Source organism: Chrysemys picta, chromosome 3, assembly GCF_011386835.1.
Source record: "Chrysemys picta bellii isolate R12L10 chromosome 3, ASM1138683v2, whole genome shotgun sequence".
Classification (NCBI taxonomy): Eukaryota; Metazoa; Chordata; order Testudines; family Emydidae; genus Chrysemys; species Chrysemys picta.
This window is the reverse complement of record NC_088793.1, coordinates 157,900,080-157,919,608: the sequence shown is the minus strand read 5'-3', so window position 1 is coordinate 157,919,608 and position 19,529 is coordinate 157,900,080. Positions and strand designations below refer to the sequence as shown.

General features: G+C 38.6%; 1 protein-coding gene across 5 annotated transcripts in view; it reads right to left on the bottom strand.

The window, feature by feature from the left end:
* Nucleotides 1–413: 413 nt before the first annotated feature.
* The window catches only part of LBR (lamin B receptor), a 43,515-nt gene continuing 24,399 nt past the window's right edge, over nt 414–19,529 (bottom strand). For all 5 annotated transcript variants that reach the window (XM_065590623.1, XM_065590622.1, XM_065590624.1 and 2 more), the window contains exons 7-14: nt 16,107–16,161; nt 11,190–11,384; nt 9,422–9,525; nt 8,884–9,009; nt 8,595–8,763; nt 4,002–4,082; nt 3,753–3,875; nt 414–2,448 (exon numbers count right to left, since the gene is read on the bottom strand). In XM_065590623.1, coding sequence (XP_065446695.1) covers nt 2,288–2,448; nt 3,753–3,875; nt 4,002–4,082; nt 8,595–8,763; nt 8,884–9,009; nt 9,422–9,525; nt 11,190–11,384; nt 16,107–16,161 — 1,014 coding nt within the window. In that variant the 3' untranslated portion in view covers nt 414–2,287. The remainder of the gene's footprint in view (nt 2,449–3,752; nt 3,876–4,001; nt 4,083–8,594; nt 8,764–8,883; nt 9,010–9,421; nt 9,526–11,189; nt 11,385–16,106; nt 16,162–19,529) is intronic.

The window sequence follows — 19,529 nt, the reverse complement described above, 5'->3', positions numbered from 1 at the left end:
CACTGTGTGGCCCGCAGGGGAAGGAGTGTTTGTTTCTGTGGGGTGGGCGGCGGAGGGTTGTTTCAGGGGGACTGGGTGGTGCTGGGGGGGGTTGTTTCTGTGGGGCAGGGGGTGTTGTGTTTCGGGGGGCTGCGTGGTGCTGGGGGGGGGGGGGGGTCAGCGGGGCCGGGGGGGTTCGGCCCTCAGCTGTTTTCTTTGGAGTAGTATGGCCCTCGCCGCTTTACGAGTTGTGCAGGCGTGTTATAGAGCTTAAGTGCTGCCATTAGTGAAGGGCCAAGAAAATTTTTGCAACTAAAACACCTCATTTGAAATTTTGTTTCTCTTAGGTATTATACAAATGAAGATTCAGCTGGCACTGTTTTCTTAAAAATGCAATTAAATATATAAATAAGGGATCAAAATTTGCACTCTACCACTTTTTAAAACAATTTTATTTCAGTTTACAGGTTGTTTGTATAAAATGCTACTTAATCAATTTTACATCAAAAATATGAGTGTACAGAAGAAATTGAAGTTGATATATTCTCATGTCTCTGAAGAATGGCATGCAGACTGTAGAAAGGTTGCTAGTTTATTTTTCAGTAGCATAATTTAACCTCATTTTTAAAAGTGGCACTTTTAACCACGTTTTTTTCCAGAAATCAAAATAGTTGGTGTTAAAATATTCTCCTTACAACAGCAACCACATGGACCTGCTGAAGCTGTCATGATCATGTTGAACAAGTTATGCTACATTCACTAAAATGACTCAGCGCATTTAAAAAAAAAAAGCAAACACTAGCTTTTCAATTATATCACTATTTTTAAAACATCCAACTATTCAACATTTTTAACAATTGTAGTTTGATAGGACCCCTGACTATGGAGTACCTAATTTCCCTCCACAGTGCAATTAAAATTCAAGACCAATGACTTACTAAATTTTTGTTTCTGAAAAAAGCTACCAACTGAAAGACAAGCAGGATAAAACTAGTTCTCCAAGGTTCATTAATGCAAAATTACCTCAGCACTCTCCCAGCCTTATTAAAATTAATCCACTTACAGTCAATCAAATAAAAATTAAACCTTTGCAGTGGGATAGAATTCCATTCTTGGGATATAAAGAACATAACTGACAGAAGTCGATACAAAATATATACGCTAGATAAAAAAAGTCAAAAATATATACAAAAATATATTAGAATGTGACAAAGATTCATGTAAAATTGACTTAAATAGAAATATTGAAAAAACTTTGCTATTTGCAACAGTATAAAAGGCAAAACCTACATTTGAGGTAGTAATGCCAGATTCACAAACTTTGGATTGAATATATTTTCTACATTTTCATAGCATATTTGTCAACAATATTTAAATGAATACTTCAATTAATTTTCAAGACAATCAATACATTACTTTACAAAATCCTTAAAAACATTTTTTTAAAAAAATACTGGAAATGGTTTTTTTCTCCCTGTTCCTAAAAAAAGCTATTGTATCTCACATTCTCAAACACTGTACAGGAAAAACATGAAGGTTTTATAATACAGTCAATGGATCCTATGGTACATTAAGAACTATTTTACAAAACTCAGAGCAAACACACTGTAGCTAATTTACTTCATAGTGTGTACTACACACCACACCTTATAATACCTTCCATTTATCACTGAATGCAGGATTATGGTTTTTAGCTCCTCACCGCTGGGAACCAGCAAGTGATTGAAGAAGAGTGAGCTGGATGGAAATCGTATTCCCTTAATATAACAAAAACATACATCACATCACAGTGCTAAATTAAATGAACTTTTTCTAAAAAATGTAAACTCAGTAGATTAAGGTTTAATTTAAAAAATTGGGTCCTCAAGAATAAAAAGAAACTTACAAAACCTTACAATTTTGATTGGGTTGTTAACCCCAAAGCTTTGCACCCTACAGTTTTTGTTTTGTTTTTGGGGGGAGAGGGGAGAAGAGAGCACATTTTTTCAGGGGTAGTACTGAAAGTCAGTTAAATATGTGAGTTATGTGAACTGTCTATTTCCTTCTCTTTTACTTATTCATACATGACAAGGTAACTGGTTTATTCTAATTGAATACACTGTGTAGCGTAAAATGACTAGTTGGTAAATATTTGGAGAAGGCTGGCTAATAATCATATTTGTTTGTTCACTACATTGTTTGATCACATCTTTAAGAAAAGCCTAAAAATTTACCAAAACAGACCAAGTGCAAAGGTATGGGGCATGTTTTTATTTGCAAAGAATCTGTAACTGCAGACGTAGTTTGCAACACAAGTTCCTGGAGTACCTTAGTAGATGTAAGGAAATATACGATATGGTACACGTTGACAGTACCTTTCCCATGCCAAGCCATATTTTTTCTTACACTGATGTTCATCACGAGCTTCTCGATGAATAAGCAAGCAGGTGAAATAAATCACGTAGAAATATGGCAAAATATGATTAAAACCTGTAGAACACAGTTGGAAAGTCATTGTACATATAGCAAAACTCAGAAAAATATGCTGGTATTCAGAGTAAGAGTAAAAACCTTGAAATACAAGTCACGATACAGATATTGAGTTCCAACTAGTAGGTCAAACATTATACAAAACCACAACATTTTATCTATACCAAACTGTATGGCATGTGCTTGCTCTGGCCTGTGAGCATCTTCAAAGAGATTGCATCTATTTGTATAGTGCTGAACCCCTTCTTAGCACTCAATTATAGGATATAGCAAGATTGCTATGGCACATTTTGCAGGCGGTTTGTCTATACTATGGACTAACAATTTGGTTTTGGAGGACAGGTGTAAAGGGTGCAAGGAAGAAGGTGTTTTAGTTTTGTAAACCTGCTCTCTCTGTTTTATGTACACATGTGACAAATTTTACAATGCTTAAAAAGCAAGTAATTTTGCATTAAAGCTCACAAACACACACTTCCTGTAGGCTAAAGCAAAAGGGATATTCAGGCAGAAAAATGCATTGAGAGAATATTTCAGTATTGTGAGATGCATACAAAAGCAAGGACATGCAAAGGTAAAGTATCCTCCCAATACCTAAATCTCCAAATTTAAGGTAAGAAAGACTGCTGACAGTGCTCTTTAGGTGAACTTCACTATACTCAAAATATTTAAAAGCTGAAATAGTTTATATTTGAACCAAAATGTTGAATTTCCATACTTTCTGAAGTTTGGATGTTTTTTAACATATGTTTAATAGTGGAAGATTTAGTCAATTTTAGCTGTATCCTAATTCCAAGGCATAAACTTTGGAGTTTAAAAAAAAAACTGCTCAGCAACAGGAGTTCAACATATAGCCTCCTTCATGTGTGTTTGCTGTCACATCAATTCATTTGGATATACTCGGTTTTGAAATCCTGCCCATATCTGGTGACACTTGTCCCTAAACAGCGGGAAACCCTGCCTACTAAAGTAGTACTTCCTCTAGCTCCATTTGTAAACAGCATAGTCCAGCTGGCAGCCCCAGGACAAATGAATGAAGAAGGGGCTCACAAGTCAGCCATCCCCAGAAGAGCACAGGTAAAGCGAGAGGAGTCAGACGTTTATCTAAGAACTAAACTTGGTTCAAAGGGGTTATGTAGTGCGAAGCCAGATGTCAAATCAGGCTTATTCCACTGAATTTAAACTTTCTGTTAATTACAGACAGCCTAGTGTCTTAAATAACTATTGGCAAATTAGAAAATGGAAGTCAGTTGCCAAAACACATGCACAAGTTTTTAATAGCAAGCACTTTAGTTTCAGGATCTTACCACATGGTAGGGACCAAGCCAGAGCCATCATAATATCACCTAGATAGTTAGGGTGACGAACCAAACCCCACCAGCCTGTGACTAGAAGACTTTTTCCAGCTGCAGTGGGAATACATTTCAAGTCTGCATACAGAAAGCAGGGTATAAAATAATGTTTAAAATGTGCATGTAAATAGAACATAATTGAGAGATACTGTATGGAAAGTAGTAAAAAAACTTTAATGTTAAGTTAGCCAAAAAGATACTTACGAGCCAATTTGGGATCGTTTGGATTCCTCCGAAATGCATTTTTCTGTGAGTTTGCACCACGGAAAATGTAATACCCAAAGACTAAAATAAAGAAAATAATATTTTCATTTCATAATTGCAATGTTTCAGTAAACTTTTCTATCATCAAAATACCCTCTTGTGCAATCACAAAATTATTTCATTAGGCACACAGTTATAATTACCCAGCTCTCAAGAGTCACTCACTAATGGAACTGAAATATTATAAAAAAACCCTTGGGTTTCAAATGTTAATGTGTTTCATATTGTATCTGATGCTTTATACATAAGTATAGGATATTTGAGAATCTTTACCAAGAACTTTGCCTTTTTACAAGTTTCATTTTTAACATGAGGCTGGGTTTTACATTTCTATTAAATAACCCACAACAGGTTCTCATATTCCTCAGCAGTACACCTATTTTGGGAAAATACATGCCCAATATATCATTGCAAGTAGATGTACGTACAAGAGACAACAACATTCATGGTTACATCCTTTTTTATTACTCTCCTCATATATACTACTATAGTCTTACCATGATTACTTGCCCACTCTCCCCAGGCAAGTAAACTTTTAATAGAAGAGAAAAACTGAATTCATTAAAAAAAAAAAAAAAAAAAAAAGCTAAAGAGTAGATGAGATGTTGCACCTGGGCCACTACATTTTCACTGTATGTTCTTGAAGTTTGCATTGTACTACTATGTACCCTAGCACTTTGCATGCATAGAACAATTGATACAAATTTAAGAAAGAAGAGGGATGGACACAAAGAAATTTAAAGGAAAATGGGACAATTTTCCAGCATATTAAAAATTAAGCATTTATTCAAATGAAAGAAACCTAAACATTGGAAAGGAAGGGGGAAAAAAAGATGCATTTTGCATCTCTTGGGGGTAGCAGATATGAAGTAAAATGAATGAATAAAATTTATAAGTGTTATTGCATTTCGAGGAGCTCTCCCAGAATTCTGATACATATGGGCTATTCTGTTCCCCTCTTGAGTGCAGTTTCAGGAGGCAGTTCAAAGCTGTAGCACAGCCAGTGCTAGCCACACTCATGCTCACCTGCTTATGCTTCATACATTGGATGTCAGATGTGCCTTACCATTTTATTTGCAGAGGATAAAATATTTTAGATCTTCAGCTAGACTGTTCATTTCAGAGGAGAGACTGAAAGGAAAGCCCATCTGGTCCAAAAGATTATCTAGATGGATTTCTGTAGCCCAACATCTCCCACAATTCTGATATTTATGGACTATTCCCCTCTTGTCTGCAGTTCAAAGCTGTTGCCTAGACTGTGCTAGCCACACCCCTTTTTCCACCCGGCTGCCAGATCTTCTGTCTCCACAGCAGCAAAGTGACAGTTCACTTTGCTCCTTACTTTTCTTTGCCCGCTTATTATTTTATCCACTTTTTTGGGCAGTAGCAAACAGCCTCTTTGTTTTCCCTCCATTGGATCTGGTCTCAGTCACCCAGAACCAGCATTGCAATACCTCCCTGCTACACTCCTTTGCCTTCAGTCATGCATGACAAACACCAAACTAAATCAAATGGTATTCTATCTGTGAAGCAGCTTTTACAGGTTCTTTGAATGGCAAATTGGGCCCTGCCTGTTTTTAGCCAGGTAAACCTTGCACTGGTAGGACATACGGCTTTAGGTCAGGCATGCATGTTGGTCCCACTACTCCACAAAGCCTTAACTCCTACACAGAAAAGCCCAATCTGGAGACTTAGGGAGCGACTCCAAGGAGGACTTCATCCAATCAGCTGGAGGGGTGGGGGGGGGGGATGCTGGGGAAGAACAGGACTGCCAAGAAAAAAACCTTAAGAAGAAACAAGTCTATGTCCTTCTCTATCCCCCACAAAAGTCCTAAAATGGATCCTGAGTTCACTGGGGAGAGAAAAAAGGCTCATTCTTGGCTCTCCTTCCCACCTCAAATCAGGGAACTCTGGCAATGAAACCCCATCCCCCAGGCAAGGAGAGTGGGACCTGGACGCAAAAGACACCAAGTGTGAGACATATTCAGAGGGCTTGCACAAAGCAAGCCATACTCTGGCAACAGCCAGGTGGCAACACCTGCAAAGCAGGTCAAAAAACCTTAAAAAAAAAAAAAAAGAGCAAGGAGGAAAAGGTATTTGAATACCTCTTATGGTTTTTTATCTCTGTTCTCAGTCAGCTCCTCCTCTACTGAGGAAGGGAAGCTCTCAGATTCAGGCTTTGAGCAGCACCCAGGGAAAAAAAGCAACAAAGGTTTTCTGCCCTGAAATATTTGAAATCATGCAAAAAAGTTACATCCACAATCCAGATCCAACCTGAGCGGTTGGGAGAGGACAAGTCTAAAGGCTAACACCAGCCTTGTAAATCTTCACCTGAAATACCAATCCTGCTGCACCCATCCTTCGATAATGTGATCAGAGAGGAGAGGGGAGGGAGCCCTGATAAACTGCAAGAACCAAAAATTGCCATTGCGGACATACCAAAGATTGATGCTGCAATGGCATCTAACAGAAGATATGGTACCCCTGTCCAAAGGGGATATTTGCCCTTAGAAGGCACTTTGAGACTTTGTCGGCCACCTATAGAGCATCCCTGACCAGCTACATACTTTGCGAAAGAACGACCATGTCCAGACTGGATGACCTTAAGACCATGAAGAACAGAGACTATCTTGACTTCATGTCTACACTTAAGAAAATTTCCCTAGCAACAGCCTTTATGGCAGATGCCTGAATGGATGCAATGAGATTTTCAGCGAGAGCCATGGCATCCAGCTCTGGAACCCTGGAAGGTTGATGCTCACTCCAAAGAAATTCCATGCTCATCTAAATTTAGAGGCCTTCTCCTCTTTGGAGAAAAACTAGACAAAATATAGGAGAAACCGCTGCCAAGCCGAAACAGTCCTTTCCCCCATAGTCCTCTAAGGAGGGACCACAAACCCAGCAAGTCAAAAACACTCTATTTGTCCATCCTCCTCACAAAGGTACCAGGGGAAAACCCTGGAACCAGAGATTGGGTGGAAAATCCAAAAGGTGGGTCCACTGCCTTTAAGAGCCCACTATGACAACAAACAAACGTACCTACATCCAGACTGAATCTAGGAAGCAGAATTTCCCAGTTCTCAGAAGTATGATCTCTATCAAACTAAAGACAGTGGGTGAGAGAGGCAGTTACTTCTTCAAACTAAAGGCTCCACCCCATCCCTTGTTCATCCAAACCCCCATCAAACACAAGCTGGTGTTAAACAAAAACTCACATTTCCTGGGCATAGGAGCAATAGAAAAAGTTCCCTCAGAAGAAAAATTCTTATGACTATACTTCATTGTTCAGAAGCACACTGGAGGGGACTGGGGGGGGGGGTCCCAGAGCTATCCTGGATCTCAAGTAGCTCAACAAATGGATGAAGAAAGAGATTCTGGATTGAGATCCTAGCTTCAACAGTAGCATTCCTGTCTCAAGGGGAGTTCCTTGTTTCTGTGGATCTAGCAGATGTAGATCTCCACATTCCCATATGACCATGCCACCACAGACTGCTGAGATTTGCATACCAGTACCAAACACTTCTATTTTTTAGCCTTTCATCCACCCCCCTTTACCAAGATGCTGGTGGTAGTAATAGCCAGGCTCAAATCTGAGGGCTCTCACATGTCCTTATCCCTTCCTAGATGACATCTTGATCAGAGCTCTGATCCAAGCAGCAGCACACAGTGCCACAATCTGGACACTAGATCTTCTTCAAGCACATGGATTTGTTATAAACACCAAGAAGAGCTCCTTCATTCCCTCCCTTCACAAAGACAGTTTGCCTGGGAGTGGAAAGATTTATCTGGTAAAAGGTCTACCCATCACTAGACAGATTCGACTGGATCCAAAACTTGATATACATGTTGGTAAAGTGTGCAGGCCAACCATAGCTTAATGTCTATAGCTACTGGTCCTCCTAGTTTTATGTATAGGAATCACTCTATGAAGAAGGTGCCTTATCAGGTGCCTCCAGGCCTCTGCCCTGAAAGTATGGACCCACTCATCACAATGCATGCAAAAATCAGGCACTGGTTCTGAACCAGGTGCTGAACTCTCTAAGATGGTGGACGATCTCATACAACAGTGGTTCTCAAACACAGGTATGTGTATTTCTGGGGGTATGCAAAGATCTTCCAGGGGATACATCAACTCCTCTAGCTATCTGCCTAATTTTACAATAGCCCATGTTAGGTATCTAAGTCCCCCTCATGAATCTATGAACTTGAATTTATTCTTTGCAGTAATTACTAGCCAAAGAATATCCCCTCTTAAGCAACTCATTAGTTGCCTAGAGTATGTTCGGATTTTTTTGGTGTATGTAAACCTATAATACTTAATATGCCTACTCAAGAACTATTGTAGTAATGGGGGCCTCACAATTTTTAACTTATGGTTAAATGACTTTCCCAAGGCCACACGGGAAGTCTGTAGCAGAGAAGGGAAATGAACTCCAGGCCTCCTAAGTGCCCTAACCACTGGACCATCCTTCCTCACTCAGAAAAGGAAATAAAGATTAGTTTTGTAATTGTAAAAAAATGTTCATGACTTACTATTCAGAATAATAATTGCAGAAGCGATAGGCCAAGAAATTTCACTAGGATGATTGACTAAATAGAAGGCTTGTAAACTGTAGACAAATGGAATCCATACCAAATCTCCAAATGCTAGCATGAACCCAAACCCATCGTGGGTAATGTCCATTGTAGTCAAGATAGCTTCCTAGAGAGATTAGGAGGGAAATTTACAATTCATAAAAAAAGCACGAGTACATTAGTCTGTCATAGTTTAACTGGATATGTTAGCAAAAGTTTAATATAGATTGAAGGGAATGTCAGTTACCTCATTCCAAAGAGCATCCACCACATAGAGAAGTTGGAAACTATTAACCAGTATCATTGACAAAGATGGCACGTTACGATCCTGTACCTTCATCTCAGCCAACAGCATTGCCAAGTTAATAACAACCTAAAAAGAGTCACATTTCACTACAAATTTTGCACAAATTTAAAGGCACTTATTTCTGCTAGTTCTAGTTCATTTTTAAAAGTAGACTGTCTGGCAATTTAGACCCTAGGTTACATTTATTGAAAAAAAAAATCTACAAATTTCACAAATAGGTAACTCATTAGTAGCCCTTGTTCAAAAAAGTATAGCCTCTGCATAGTCTCGCTTTTAGAATGCTTAATACAAGCAATGTGATAGAGCTGTAAAAACTGTTCCTGTGAGATCTGTTTTAATCATGTCTTTCAATACACAGCTGTTTTGCACATTTTCTCCTCTTTCAAGCTTATTATATTTCTTCACCGCAATTAAAAGTTTTCATATTTAATAAGATCCAAGCAAGTAAAACAAAATGGTTAAAAGTACTCATACTCACCCAGCCAATTAAGCCTGGACGCATCTCACAGAAGTATTTGAGGTCAAAATTTCCAATGCGAGGGTTTAATTCACGTCCAATGAAGAAGTCATAAACAAAGTTCCCTGCAAACAAAATGCACATGCTTCTAGTAATCACTTTCTGTCTGTTCCCCACCACCTTCCTCTGACACTTATAAAACAGCTATTACTTTATCTGTCGTGAAAAGTCGTGCTGTAATCCTAAAACGTGAATTAAAAAAAGCTATAATGGAATTTTTCCTGAGAGCCCCCATATGGTAAAAACATAAGCTAAGTCTGCCTAATAATTTCTTGAGGAAATTTTTCATCTTTTATTCCTCCTTGAAGTTTGCCTCTTCCATAAACTCTGCTGTCAGGAGAGCTTGTGAACTTCATTTTCTGTGACACAGTGACATCACAACCCCCATATATACTAACTAAACTTAGCTGCTCCTACTCTTAAGTTCCCCACAGCACCCTGCACTCTGTGCTGGATAGCAGCAATGTAACTTCAGCCAAGAACATGTAGCTGTTTTAATCAAGAAAATGAAACAATGCATAAGTGAATAAATTTGGGGGGGGGGGGAGAAATGGGAGAAGAAAGATAATACTATATGCATATGCTAGACGGCAGAATTCTTGTTAACTTTTGAAGATGGACAAGGAGGACAGAAATGGCTCAGTTGGCAGGTAGAAAAAAATCTTATATAGAAGAAACATAAAATACCATTTTTAAAAAGTCACCTTTTGAACGCTAGAACTATACTTTTAGAAGCACAATTATTGTGACAATTTCTCATATTCCTTCTGTTCACTCCCAAGCACCAGCAAAAAGCCAGTAAGCTCAAGTTTTCAATAATTTTCTTGTTTCACTCATTCATTTTGTCTGGTAACTCCCCTTGTTAGTCATCATACTGCTATTCCATTAGAAGCAATATGTCAGTTTAATGTCGTGTTATATACACACACATTTCTGCAGTTAGCCAGCAAGGTCTGACGTTCCCCCTCCCCCCCCCCCCATACCCATACTGTTACAAGTAAAAGTCAAAATTATTACTATCATAACTGTATGTTTGGGGGGGGGGGGGGGGGGGGAAATCTACTTTTATTTGTACATTTGGTAAATTTACGCATAGTCAATCTTTTCCCCCCAATTTATCACTGATCCTGCAAAAACCTGATGCATATGCTTAACTTTGCATAAATAAGTAGTCCCACTGGAGTCAAAATATCCTTCCAAAAACTAAGTTAAACTACTAGATTTAAAAAAGGATGCAGCCAAGTACAAAAAACGGAGTTAAAATAATACATTGAAATTCTCCCCTAACCCTGACTTCCCACTGCCAATGTTTCTAGTTTTTGAATCAATCATTTTCTCCCTGCTCCTCCCCACAAGCTGTTGTTGGAAAGGTTTCAACAAAGAGGTAAAAATGACTATACAGAACACTATCAAATGCTGAAAACTGCAAAATAAAAATAATTTTCCTCTCATCTCTAAGTACAGGGCTACATAAAACACTTCAAATAATGCTTCTGAGTTCATTATGCAAAAAAGGCAACTAAATTTGAGGTGCTATGCAGAATCTGTATCTTTATTAAAAACCATTCAATTTGCAATATAAATATGAGAAACATCTAATAATTAGCCAGACTGTTATGGCAATTATCCTAAAATGTACTTAAGATTTGATTTAGCAAAGATTTCTTTGTACAGTGAAAGTGTAATAAAACAGAAGGGAGGAAAGGTTTGAAATATTATTCACACTTACCAGAATTTCCACCAGGTGACAGTTCTTCTTTAGGTGCTTTCAGGGACCGGGCATAGAGATAAATGCTCAACAACACAGAAAAAATTGCAGCAGAGACTGCAAACTGCAGAAAATGGTCATATAAATAATGAAGCTCAATTTCAAAATATAAAGAATTTCCTACAGCGGCAGCAGTCAGGACAAAAGCATAAAATCCTTTAAAAAACACAAACAAACAAAAGTTAACGAATAAGCCAAGTCAAAAGACAAACTTTTAGTATGAGTCATTCATTACATTTGTGCATGATTTTGTGAAGTTTTGAAAAATAAGATTTAAAGATACCTACAATGACATACATTATCTAATTTTAAAATCATGTGTACACGTGTCCCACTTCAGCTAAGCATTTAGCAGAATCAGGGCTTCCATGTATATGCATAGCAACATGTATGTAACAGGCCAAGCAGAGGTCATGCTGGCCAGAAGAAGAAAAGATTTATTTTTTTTTAGGAGTTTTCAGCCACAGTCTCCTCTGATTGAAGGTCCACACCCAAAACTGGTCAAGCCAGTGTGCAGTTTAGAACTGACCCTGGATTCCAGGTTTATGCTAAGCTCTCAACATAGCAATATCTATGAGCAATTAATTCAACCACCTCCAGCTGGCTAGGATCGCATAATGACTTGGTTTCAGCAACATACAACGGGACTACAGCAATACAGTCTACCTTGTCTACAGTTAACACAAAATACAGCAGCGCCCCTCCTCAGCAACACAGGTTACCCTCAAGCACATCAAATCTATCTATTCACTTCACTGGCTCACCATAGAATATTGCATCAAGTTCAAGACTTCAGTACTTTTCTTCAAGGACAAGTAATAATCTGGGCCTGGGTTATCAAATAGGTCATCTAAAGCTCCAGGACAAGGACCACCATCTACAGCTACGATCCTCTGGCAACATATCCACCACAAGGCTAAAAGCTCAATTGTGTGCTCTCCAACAGAAGCTAAACCAAACCACAGACTTTGCTGCTTTCCACCCCACATGCACACACACCTCTTCAATCTTACCTTCCTAATAAATAGCACATAGATCAACACACACACGAGAATGTTGTTGTTTTTTAATTTTCCCCTGGGGAAAAATAAAAACAAAAAGATAAGAACCACACAAAAGATGCTAGTTACATGCAGTGTTGTTGTAGCCATGTCAGTCCCAGCATATGTAGCCATATCGATCTCAAGATATTTGATATTTTTTATATATATATAAAAATAGCTTAGGATCCACTTGGCTACAACTCTAGTTGACATATACTAGACATGTCTCAACTTCTTAAAGCAGTACTGAAAGGGGCTCAATACACGATGCTGGTGCAGTATAAGAACCTGAATAGAAAAGGTACAGGTTTGGACATCAGTGTTCTTTTCTCAACAGTAAGAAAAACTTTCTGTCGAGAGCAACTGTCTTATTGCAGTGTGTTGTGCTGCTCAGCATAAGAGGATCTTCTGAATGCTGCTCTATGGTGTTGAGGCGACAGAGTGCTGAAGCATGCAGAGCTGCCCAGCAGAAACATGGGAGGGCCCTTTTGAAGCACTTCTTGTCCTTGGAGGGACAGGAGATGTGAAAGCATTGAGGAGAATGGGGCCAGTGTGGGTTAAGAGATCCTATAGGATGAACTGCTTATTTGAAGTGGAAAGGTGAGAGCAAGAACTTAAGCTCTTAACATTGCTTGGCAGGTAGGAAAGCAGTCAGGAATAGACTTGTTACCTGAAGCCTAGGATAAAGGGGAGCCAGATTCCCTTGCCTCTTGCCACTGGCCTTGGTGTAAGAGACATAGCTGGGATTGGGGGTGGTAGGACCCTGTGATCATTCACTCTGCTGGAGAAGTTTGAATAATGGAGGGGAAACCTTTGGTCCAGAAAGAGTAAATAGCAACAAAGGAGAGCGTGCCCAGAATACATACTCTCCAGATGTATTTTTGTATGGCTATTTTATTTTCAAAGTTTTGCTCTACTGTTCTCCGAGCTTGCGAGGGCTCATCTCTTTAAACACATTAATTTTTGAATGCCACATTGAGTTAATTCTAAAATGTCTGGGCATCAGTAGCCAGAACCTTATTGATTTTAGGGAAAATTGGAAAACCGGGGGGGAAGGACACACAAAGACCCTATCCTCTGGTTAGCAATCCAACTGCTTCAAGCACCTCTGCAATTATCTGTAGATCAAATAACTAGTTGATAGCACCCAATAATGCTTTCCAGCACAATAATGCTAATCCAGCTATGCCCATCTTCCCAACAGAGTTTAATGTGTGACACCCTGAATAACTTCTCTCCAGACAGAAAAATTACAAATAATGATGATGGAAGGACAGGGGGCGTGCACACAGCTCCAGCATGAGGAGAGATTAAGGGACCTGGTATGGGGGAGTAATGGAGCAAACAGAACCTCTGGGCCAGGAGACTGGCAGTCTCCCTGGCATGTGGCAGAGTGGGGAATGGACAACACACAGCCCCCGGCATTAAGGAAGCGGGGGTGATGAAGAGCGTTGTAGGGAGCGTTGTAAGGAGTGGAAGGTCATAGGAGGGTGGCACATGGGGACCTTGTGGAGGGAAAGAGGGAAGCAATGAGCCCCTGACTGCATGAGTATATCCTTCAAAAGCTGCAAATTGCACAACTCCATAGTATTTACAAAGGGATCACCATGAGAAGTTACTTGAACTAGAAACTGCTCAATATACTGAGCATCCTGGAGTTATCTGAACAAAACAAAAAAAAAAAAAAAGCCTTTTTTTGTTTCTATGGAGGAGGACAGATACAACAGAACAGTAGGTCTCCATAGCTAAGTAATTGCATAGCAGCCTCCAGAGTATGCTAGGAAGTATAACCGACCAAGAAAGACAGGAGGTAACATAGCCTCTCCTGTTTTTAGTTACATTGGGAGTGATTTTAAGGAAAATGTGGGCATGGACATGTAATCACCAAATATAATAATACAAACTGACTTGAGTTAGTCACTTCATTGGTATTGCACAGCTACAAACCAATCAAATACTGGAGAATGTGTGCCCCCAACAAGCCAACACACAAAAGCAACACCCCAAAGCAAAAAAATTTCCCAGAGCACAAAGCAATGCAATTCAGAACTCCACAATCTGAAAAGTTTAATCCCCTCATCCACAGGTGGACACTACAGTGAAAATTCTGGTCAACTTTATACCCATCAAGCCATAGAGAATAGTGCCAGTACTGTTGAGCCAACCTTGCAATATACCAGACCACACTCTTACCAAGATGATGATTAGGTTCTACAGATAAGGAATAATTTAAACTCCATACCATAGGCATGTAAAACTTTCCAAGGCCATTTTATATGTGGATTTCATGAACTAGTAGTGCAATATGAATATATAAGAACACTTCGTCCTGTGCCCTCAGAGATGGAAGAACAATATAAGTTATCATGTTTACCATAGCCACAGGTACATTTACCTAAATCTTTTAGTATTCCACGACCAAAAACAACAACAACAAAAAACCCTATGTTAAAATGAAGTTAAGATTGAGAGCACATATTAGTTCCATGGACCAGGACCAATACAAAAAAACAGAAGGTCTCCATAGCTATGCAATTAAGGGTTACCAGGAAAAAAAAAAAAAAATCTTGCATGCGCACTCTATAGGGATAGTGTAATTAATTATCCCAAAACAAAGAATTACAAATCCAGGAAATTCAGTTAGAATTACACTTAAAAGAAATCCACACATTAAGATACCAGAACTTTAACTCTGCCCCTACAGTGAAGCCATGCAATAACCCCATGATTAGGGCTGAAACAGTTTAGTGTTTGCAGTCCCACTTAAAAGACACAGGGTTTTTTCATATTGTGTCACTAGAGGGAATTTAAGGTTGTGTGGGCACCTTACCTGTGTGTTTCCATACCTTAACATATTTGGATTTCCTTTAGATGTAACTAACTCTGAATTTCCTGGGTTTTAATGCTCAATTTTATGATATATAGTTACAAATGATTTATTTCCCTGTTATTGTATGTACTGAATTTTCACTCCATTTTAATATAGTTGTGTATCTTGGAATTTTCTAGTTTTCTTGTTTTTTTAAGTGTCCCACCTGAGCACTAAAAAAAACCTAAATAATAATACTGAGAGAGATTTCTAATGATTTGAGGATAGAAAGCATCAATCTTAAATCAGTTCTATTTTAAACCTTTATGTGCTGATTCTCCGATACAACAGACCAGCACAAAAAACTGCCAGAGGACACTGACCACTTAAGCTTAGCTTATTTCACAGCTGCTTTGCATCACCAAGTGTACTAGCGAATCAGGCCCTTAATTGCAATTGACTTATTGTTTAAAAGAGCAGTGTTAGTGAGACCAGCCTTTCAATCACTGATGGCCAAGCTAGCATACTGCCATAGAATCTTTAAAAAAAAATGACTGATTAGCCAAAACTCCAACAAGAACTCGACACATGTCCAGTCTCCCTCATACCACTGACTCATTACAGCAGCTGGACTGTTGCATGTAAATCAACCTCAGAGAAAGGGCTGCAAAAGGTTTAGTACCAACTAAAAAAAGACAAATGAGCTGTTGATTTGACTCTGTCTTTAACCTATATAATCTTAATAATTATATGATGTTATTGTTCACAGCATATCTTAATTACAACCTAGTTTCTTCAAAGATAGCATATGCACAAGATACCAATTAATTTTAACTCTATTGAAAGATTGAAGAGTCTTATTCCATTATGAAGATTGTACAGGGCACATGAAACATTCACAAAACATCTAACTTTTCCCCACTAATATACACTATGTGCATTTTAATTAACCTGTGGCAGTGAGTTAATTAAAGCGGAGTGTCACAGATTAGACAAATTTCAAAGGAGACTATTGAATACCCTTACCATTTATTCTGTACTGTAGCCTTCTTCCATTCAAAAGTGGCATTCCTTCTACAACCTTAGAAGAGAAAGGATAAAAGCCTAGTTGTTGTTTTTTAAAACTTGATTAAAACAATTTCATTTGCTAACATGACAGACGTTCAGTGATGATCACCAACTAGAGGCATGCAATCAACTTGAAAATCTTACTCATTTCTAAAATTTTTGTACCTTCTGTAGTAAATAGCAACAACTGAGATCAAAGTCTATTCTTCCCATCACTTAATTAGTTTACAGAAAGTATTGTCAAATGCACAAAGTAGAATGTCAGCTTCCCTTCAGTTAGCTTCCCATTTATTTTGTATTTTCCCACAAAGAGCAGGGAGGGTCATTTAGAAAAGAGAAAATAAAATAGAAAATGTGGTTTACAAAGGGAGTCAGGAGCAGGTTCAATACCTGAAACTACTTTTTTTTTTTTTTAAATAGAGACAAGGTAGGTAAGGTAATATCTTTTACTGGACCAACTTCTGTTCATGGAGGAGACAAACTTTTGAGCTACACAAAAGCCTATTCCAGCACTTAACTACCCTTATAGTTAAGGAAGTTTTTCCTAATATCTAACCTAAGGCCTGGTCTATGCTCTCCTGTCGACTCCGCCTGCACCTCTCACCCTGGTGGAGTACCAGAGTTGATGGGAGAGCACTCTATTTATCACGTCTAAACTAGACTAGACGCGATAAATCGACCCCCGCTGGATCGATCACTGCCCATCAATCCAGTGGGTAATATAGACAAGCCCTTAATATCCACTGCTGCAGATTAAGATGGTTATTTCTTATCCTACCTTCAGTGGCCCTGGAGAACAACTGATCACTGTCCTCTTTATAACAGCCCTTAACATATTTTAAGACTTACCAGGTCGACCCCTCAGTCTTTTCTAAAGACTAAACACGCCCAGTTTTTTTTAACCTTTCCTTATAAATCAACAAAAATTATTAAAAGTTTGGAAAACCTGATCTCCTCTGGAGTCTCTCCAATTTGTCCACATTTTTCCTAAAGTGTGGCACCCAGAATTGGACACAGTGCTCCAGATGATGGCCTCACCAGTGCTGAATAGAGTGGGATAATTACCTCTCATGGCTAACATATAACACTACTGTTAATCTACCCCAGAATATTACCCTTTTTTTTTTTGCAACTGCATCACATATTCAATTTGTGATCCACTATATCCCCCAAATCCCTTTTCAGCAGTACTATCACGTAGCCAGTTATTCCCCATTTCGTATTGGCGCAATATTTTTCCTTCCTAAATGAAGTACTTTACACTTGTCTCTAATAAATTTCATCTTGTTCATTTCAAACCAATTCTCCAATTTGTCACGGTCCTTTTGAATTCTAATCCTGTCCTCCCAAGTACTGCAACCTTTCAGTGTGGTGTCATCTGCAGATTTTATAAGCATATTCTACACTCCAGTATACATGTCATTAATGAAAATATTGACTAGAACTGGACCCAGGACTGACCCATGTAGAACCCCACTAGATATGCCCTTCCAGTTTGGCAGCAAATCATTGATGATTACTCTTTGAGTATGGTCTTTCAGCCATCTGTGCACCCAACCTGACTGCAATTTCATCAAGACCTCATTTCCCTAGTTTGCTTATGAGAATTACATGGGACTGTGTCAAAAGCCTTACTAAAACCAAGATATATCATGTCCACTACTTCCCCCCATCCACTAGGCCACTAACCCTGTTAAAGAAGAAAATTAAGTTGGTTTGGCATGATTTGTTCTTACCGGCTTGGCTATTACTTATAACCATATTATACTCTAGGTACTTACAAAATTGATTTTTTGATAATTTGTTCCAGTATCTTTTCAGATATCAAACTTAGGCTGATTGGTCTATAATTTCCTGGGTCCTCTTTGTTCCTTTTTAAAAAGATATGTTTTACATTTGCCCTTCTGCAGTCCTCTGGAACCTCATGTGTCCCCGTGGAGTTCTTAAAGATTATGACTAATGGTTCCAAGATTGCTTCAGCTAGTTTCTCAAGTACTCTAAGATGAATTTCATCAGGCCCTGCTGATTTGAATACACCTAACTTCTCTAATTATTCTTTAACCTGTGCTTTCCCCTTTTTTTGGCTTACATTCCTTCCCTCTTGTTAATATTAATTCTGTTGAATATCTGGTCAACATTAAAGTTTTTAGTGAAGACTGAAGCAAAATAGGCATTAAACACCTCAGCCATCTTGATATCAGTTATTAGCAATCCTTCCCCACTAAGTAATGGGCCTATACTTTCCTTTGTTTTTCCCCTTGCTCCTAATGTATTTAAACAACTTCTTACTGCCTTTTATGACCCTTGCTAGGTGTAATTCATTTTGTGCCTCAGCATTTCTGACTTTGTCCCTATTATTTGTACTATTGCATACAAGGCTCGTGCTATTCTTTTGTACTCTTTATAAAAAGAGGAAAACGGACAAATTGCTAAGACTCCTTTTTGATTTTCAGGTCATTGAAGAGCTCCTGATGAAGCCATACTGGCCTCTTGCTATTCTCCTTATCTTTCCTTCACACTGGGATAGTTTACAATTGTGCTTTTAATATTGTCTTCTTGAGAAAGAGCCAACAAATCCTATTTCCTTTAGTTTTTCTTCCCATGGAATCCTACCTACCAGTTCTCTAGGTTTGTTAAAGTCTACTTTTTGAAGTCATTGTTCTTCTGCTGCTCTCACACCTTCCTTTCTATAGGATCATGAAATTTATCATGTCATGATCACTTTTACCCAAAATGCCTTCCACCTTCAGATTTGCTACCAATTTCTCGCTGTTGGTCAGAATCAAGTCTAAAATTGTTGTCCCCCTACTTATTTCCTACACTTTCTGAAACAAAAATTTATCCCAACATATTCCAAATACTTATTATAAATTGTGTTTTGCCGTTTTACTTTTCAGACAAATTTCTGGGTGGTTAAAGTCTACGATTACTACCAGGTCTTGTTTTGCATATTTTTGTTGTTCTAGAAATGCTTCATTCCATCCACCTCCTCTTCCTGATTTGATGGTCTACGGTAGACCCCTGCCATGACATCACCCTATAGCACATGCTATAGACCACTTAAAACGAAGTGCACAATTAAAAGTTAGCAGGCAGTAAGGTGCATAATCAATTGCTGTAATGAGCCATAAAAGCACTCTCTCTGTTTAGTCTACATTTTTAGTGTCTAGCAGAGTTATAAGTTTAAGTTCCCATGCTCATCTTTTGAAGGTGTTATGCAAGTTTCCTTTGAGGATAAGGACTGAGAGGTCAGATATGGAATTATCGCTTTTTGAAGCGTCCACCCCAGGTAACATGGTGTATTTGTCTTTTATCATCTTTCTGTGTAAGTTCATTCGAGACCACGGTGATTGTCTGGTTTCACCCACATATTTGTTTGGG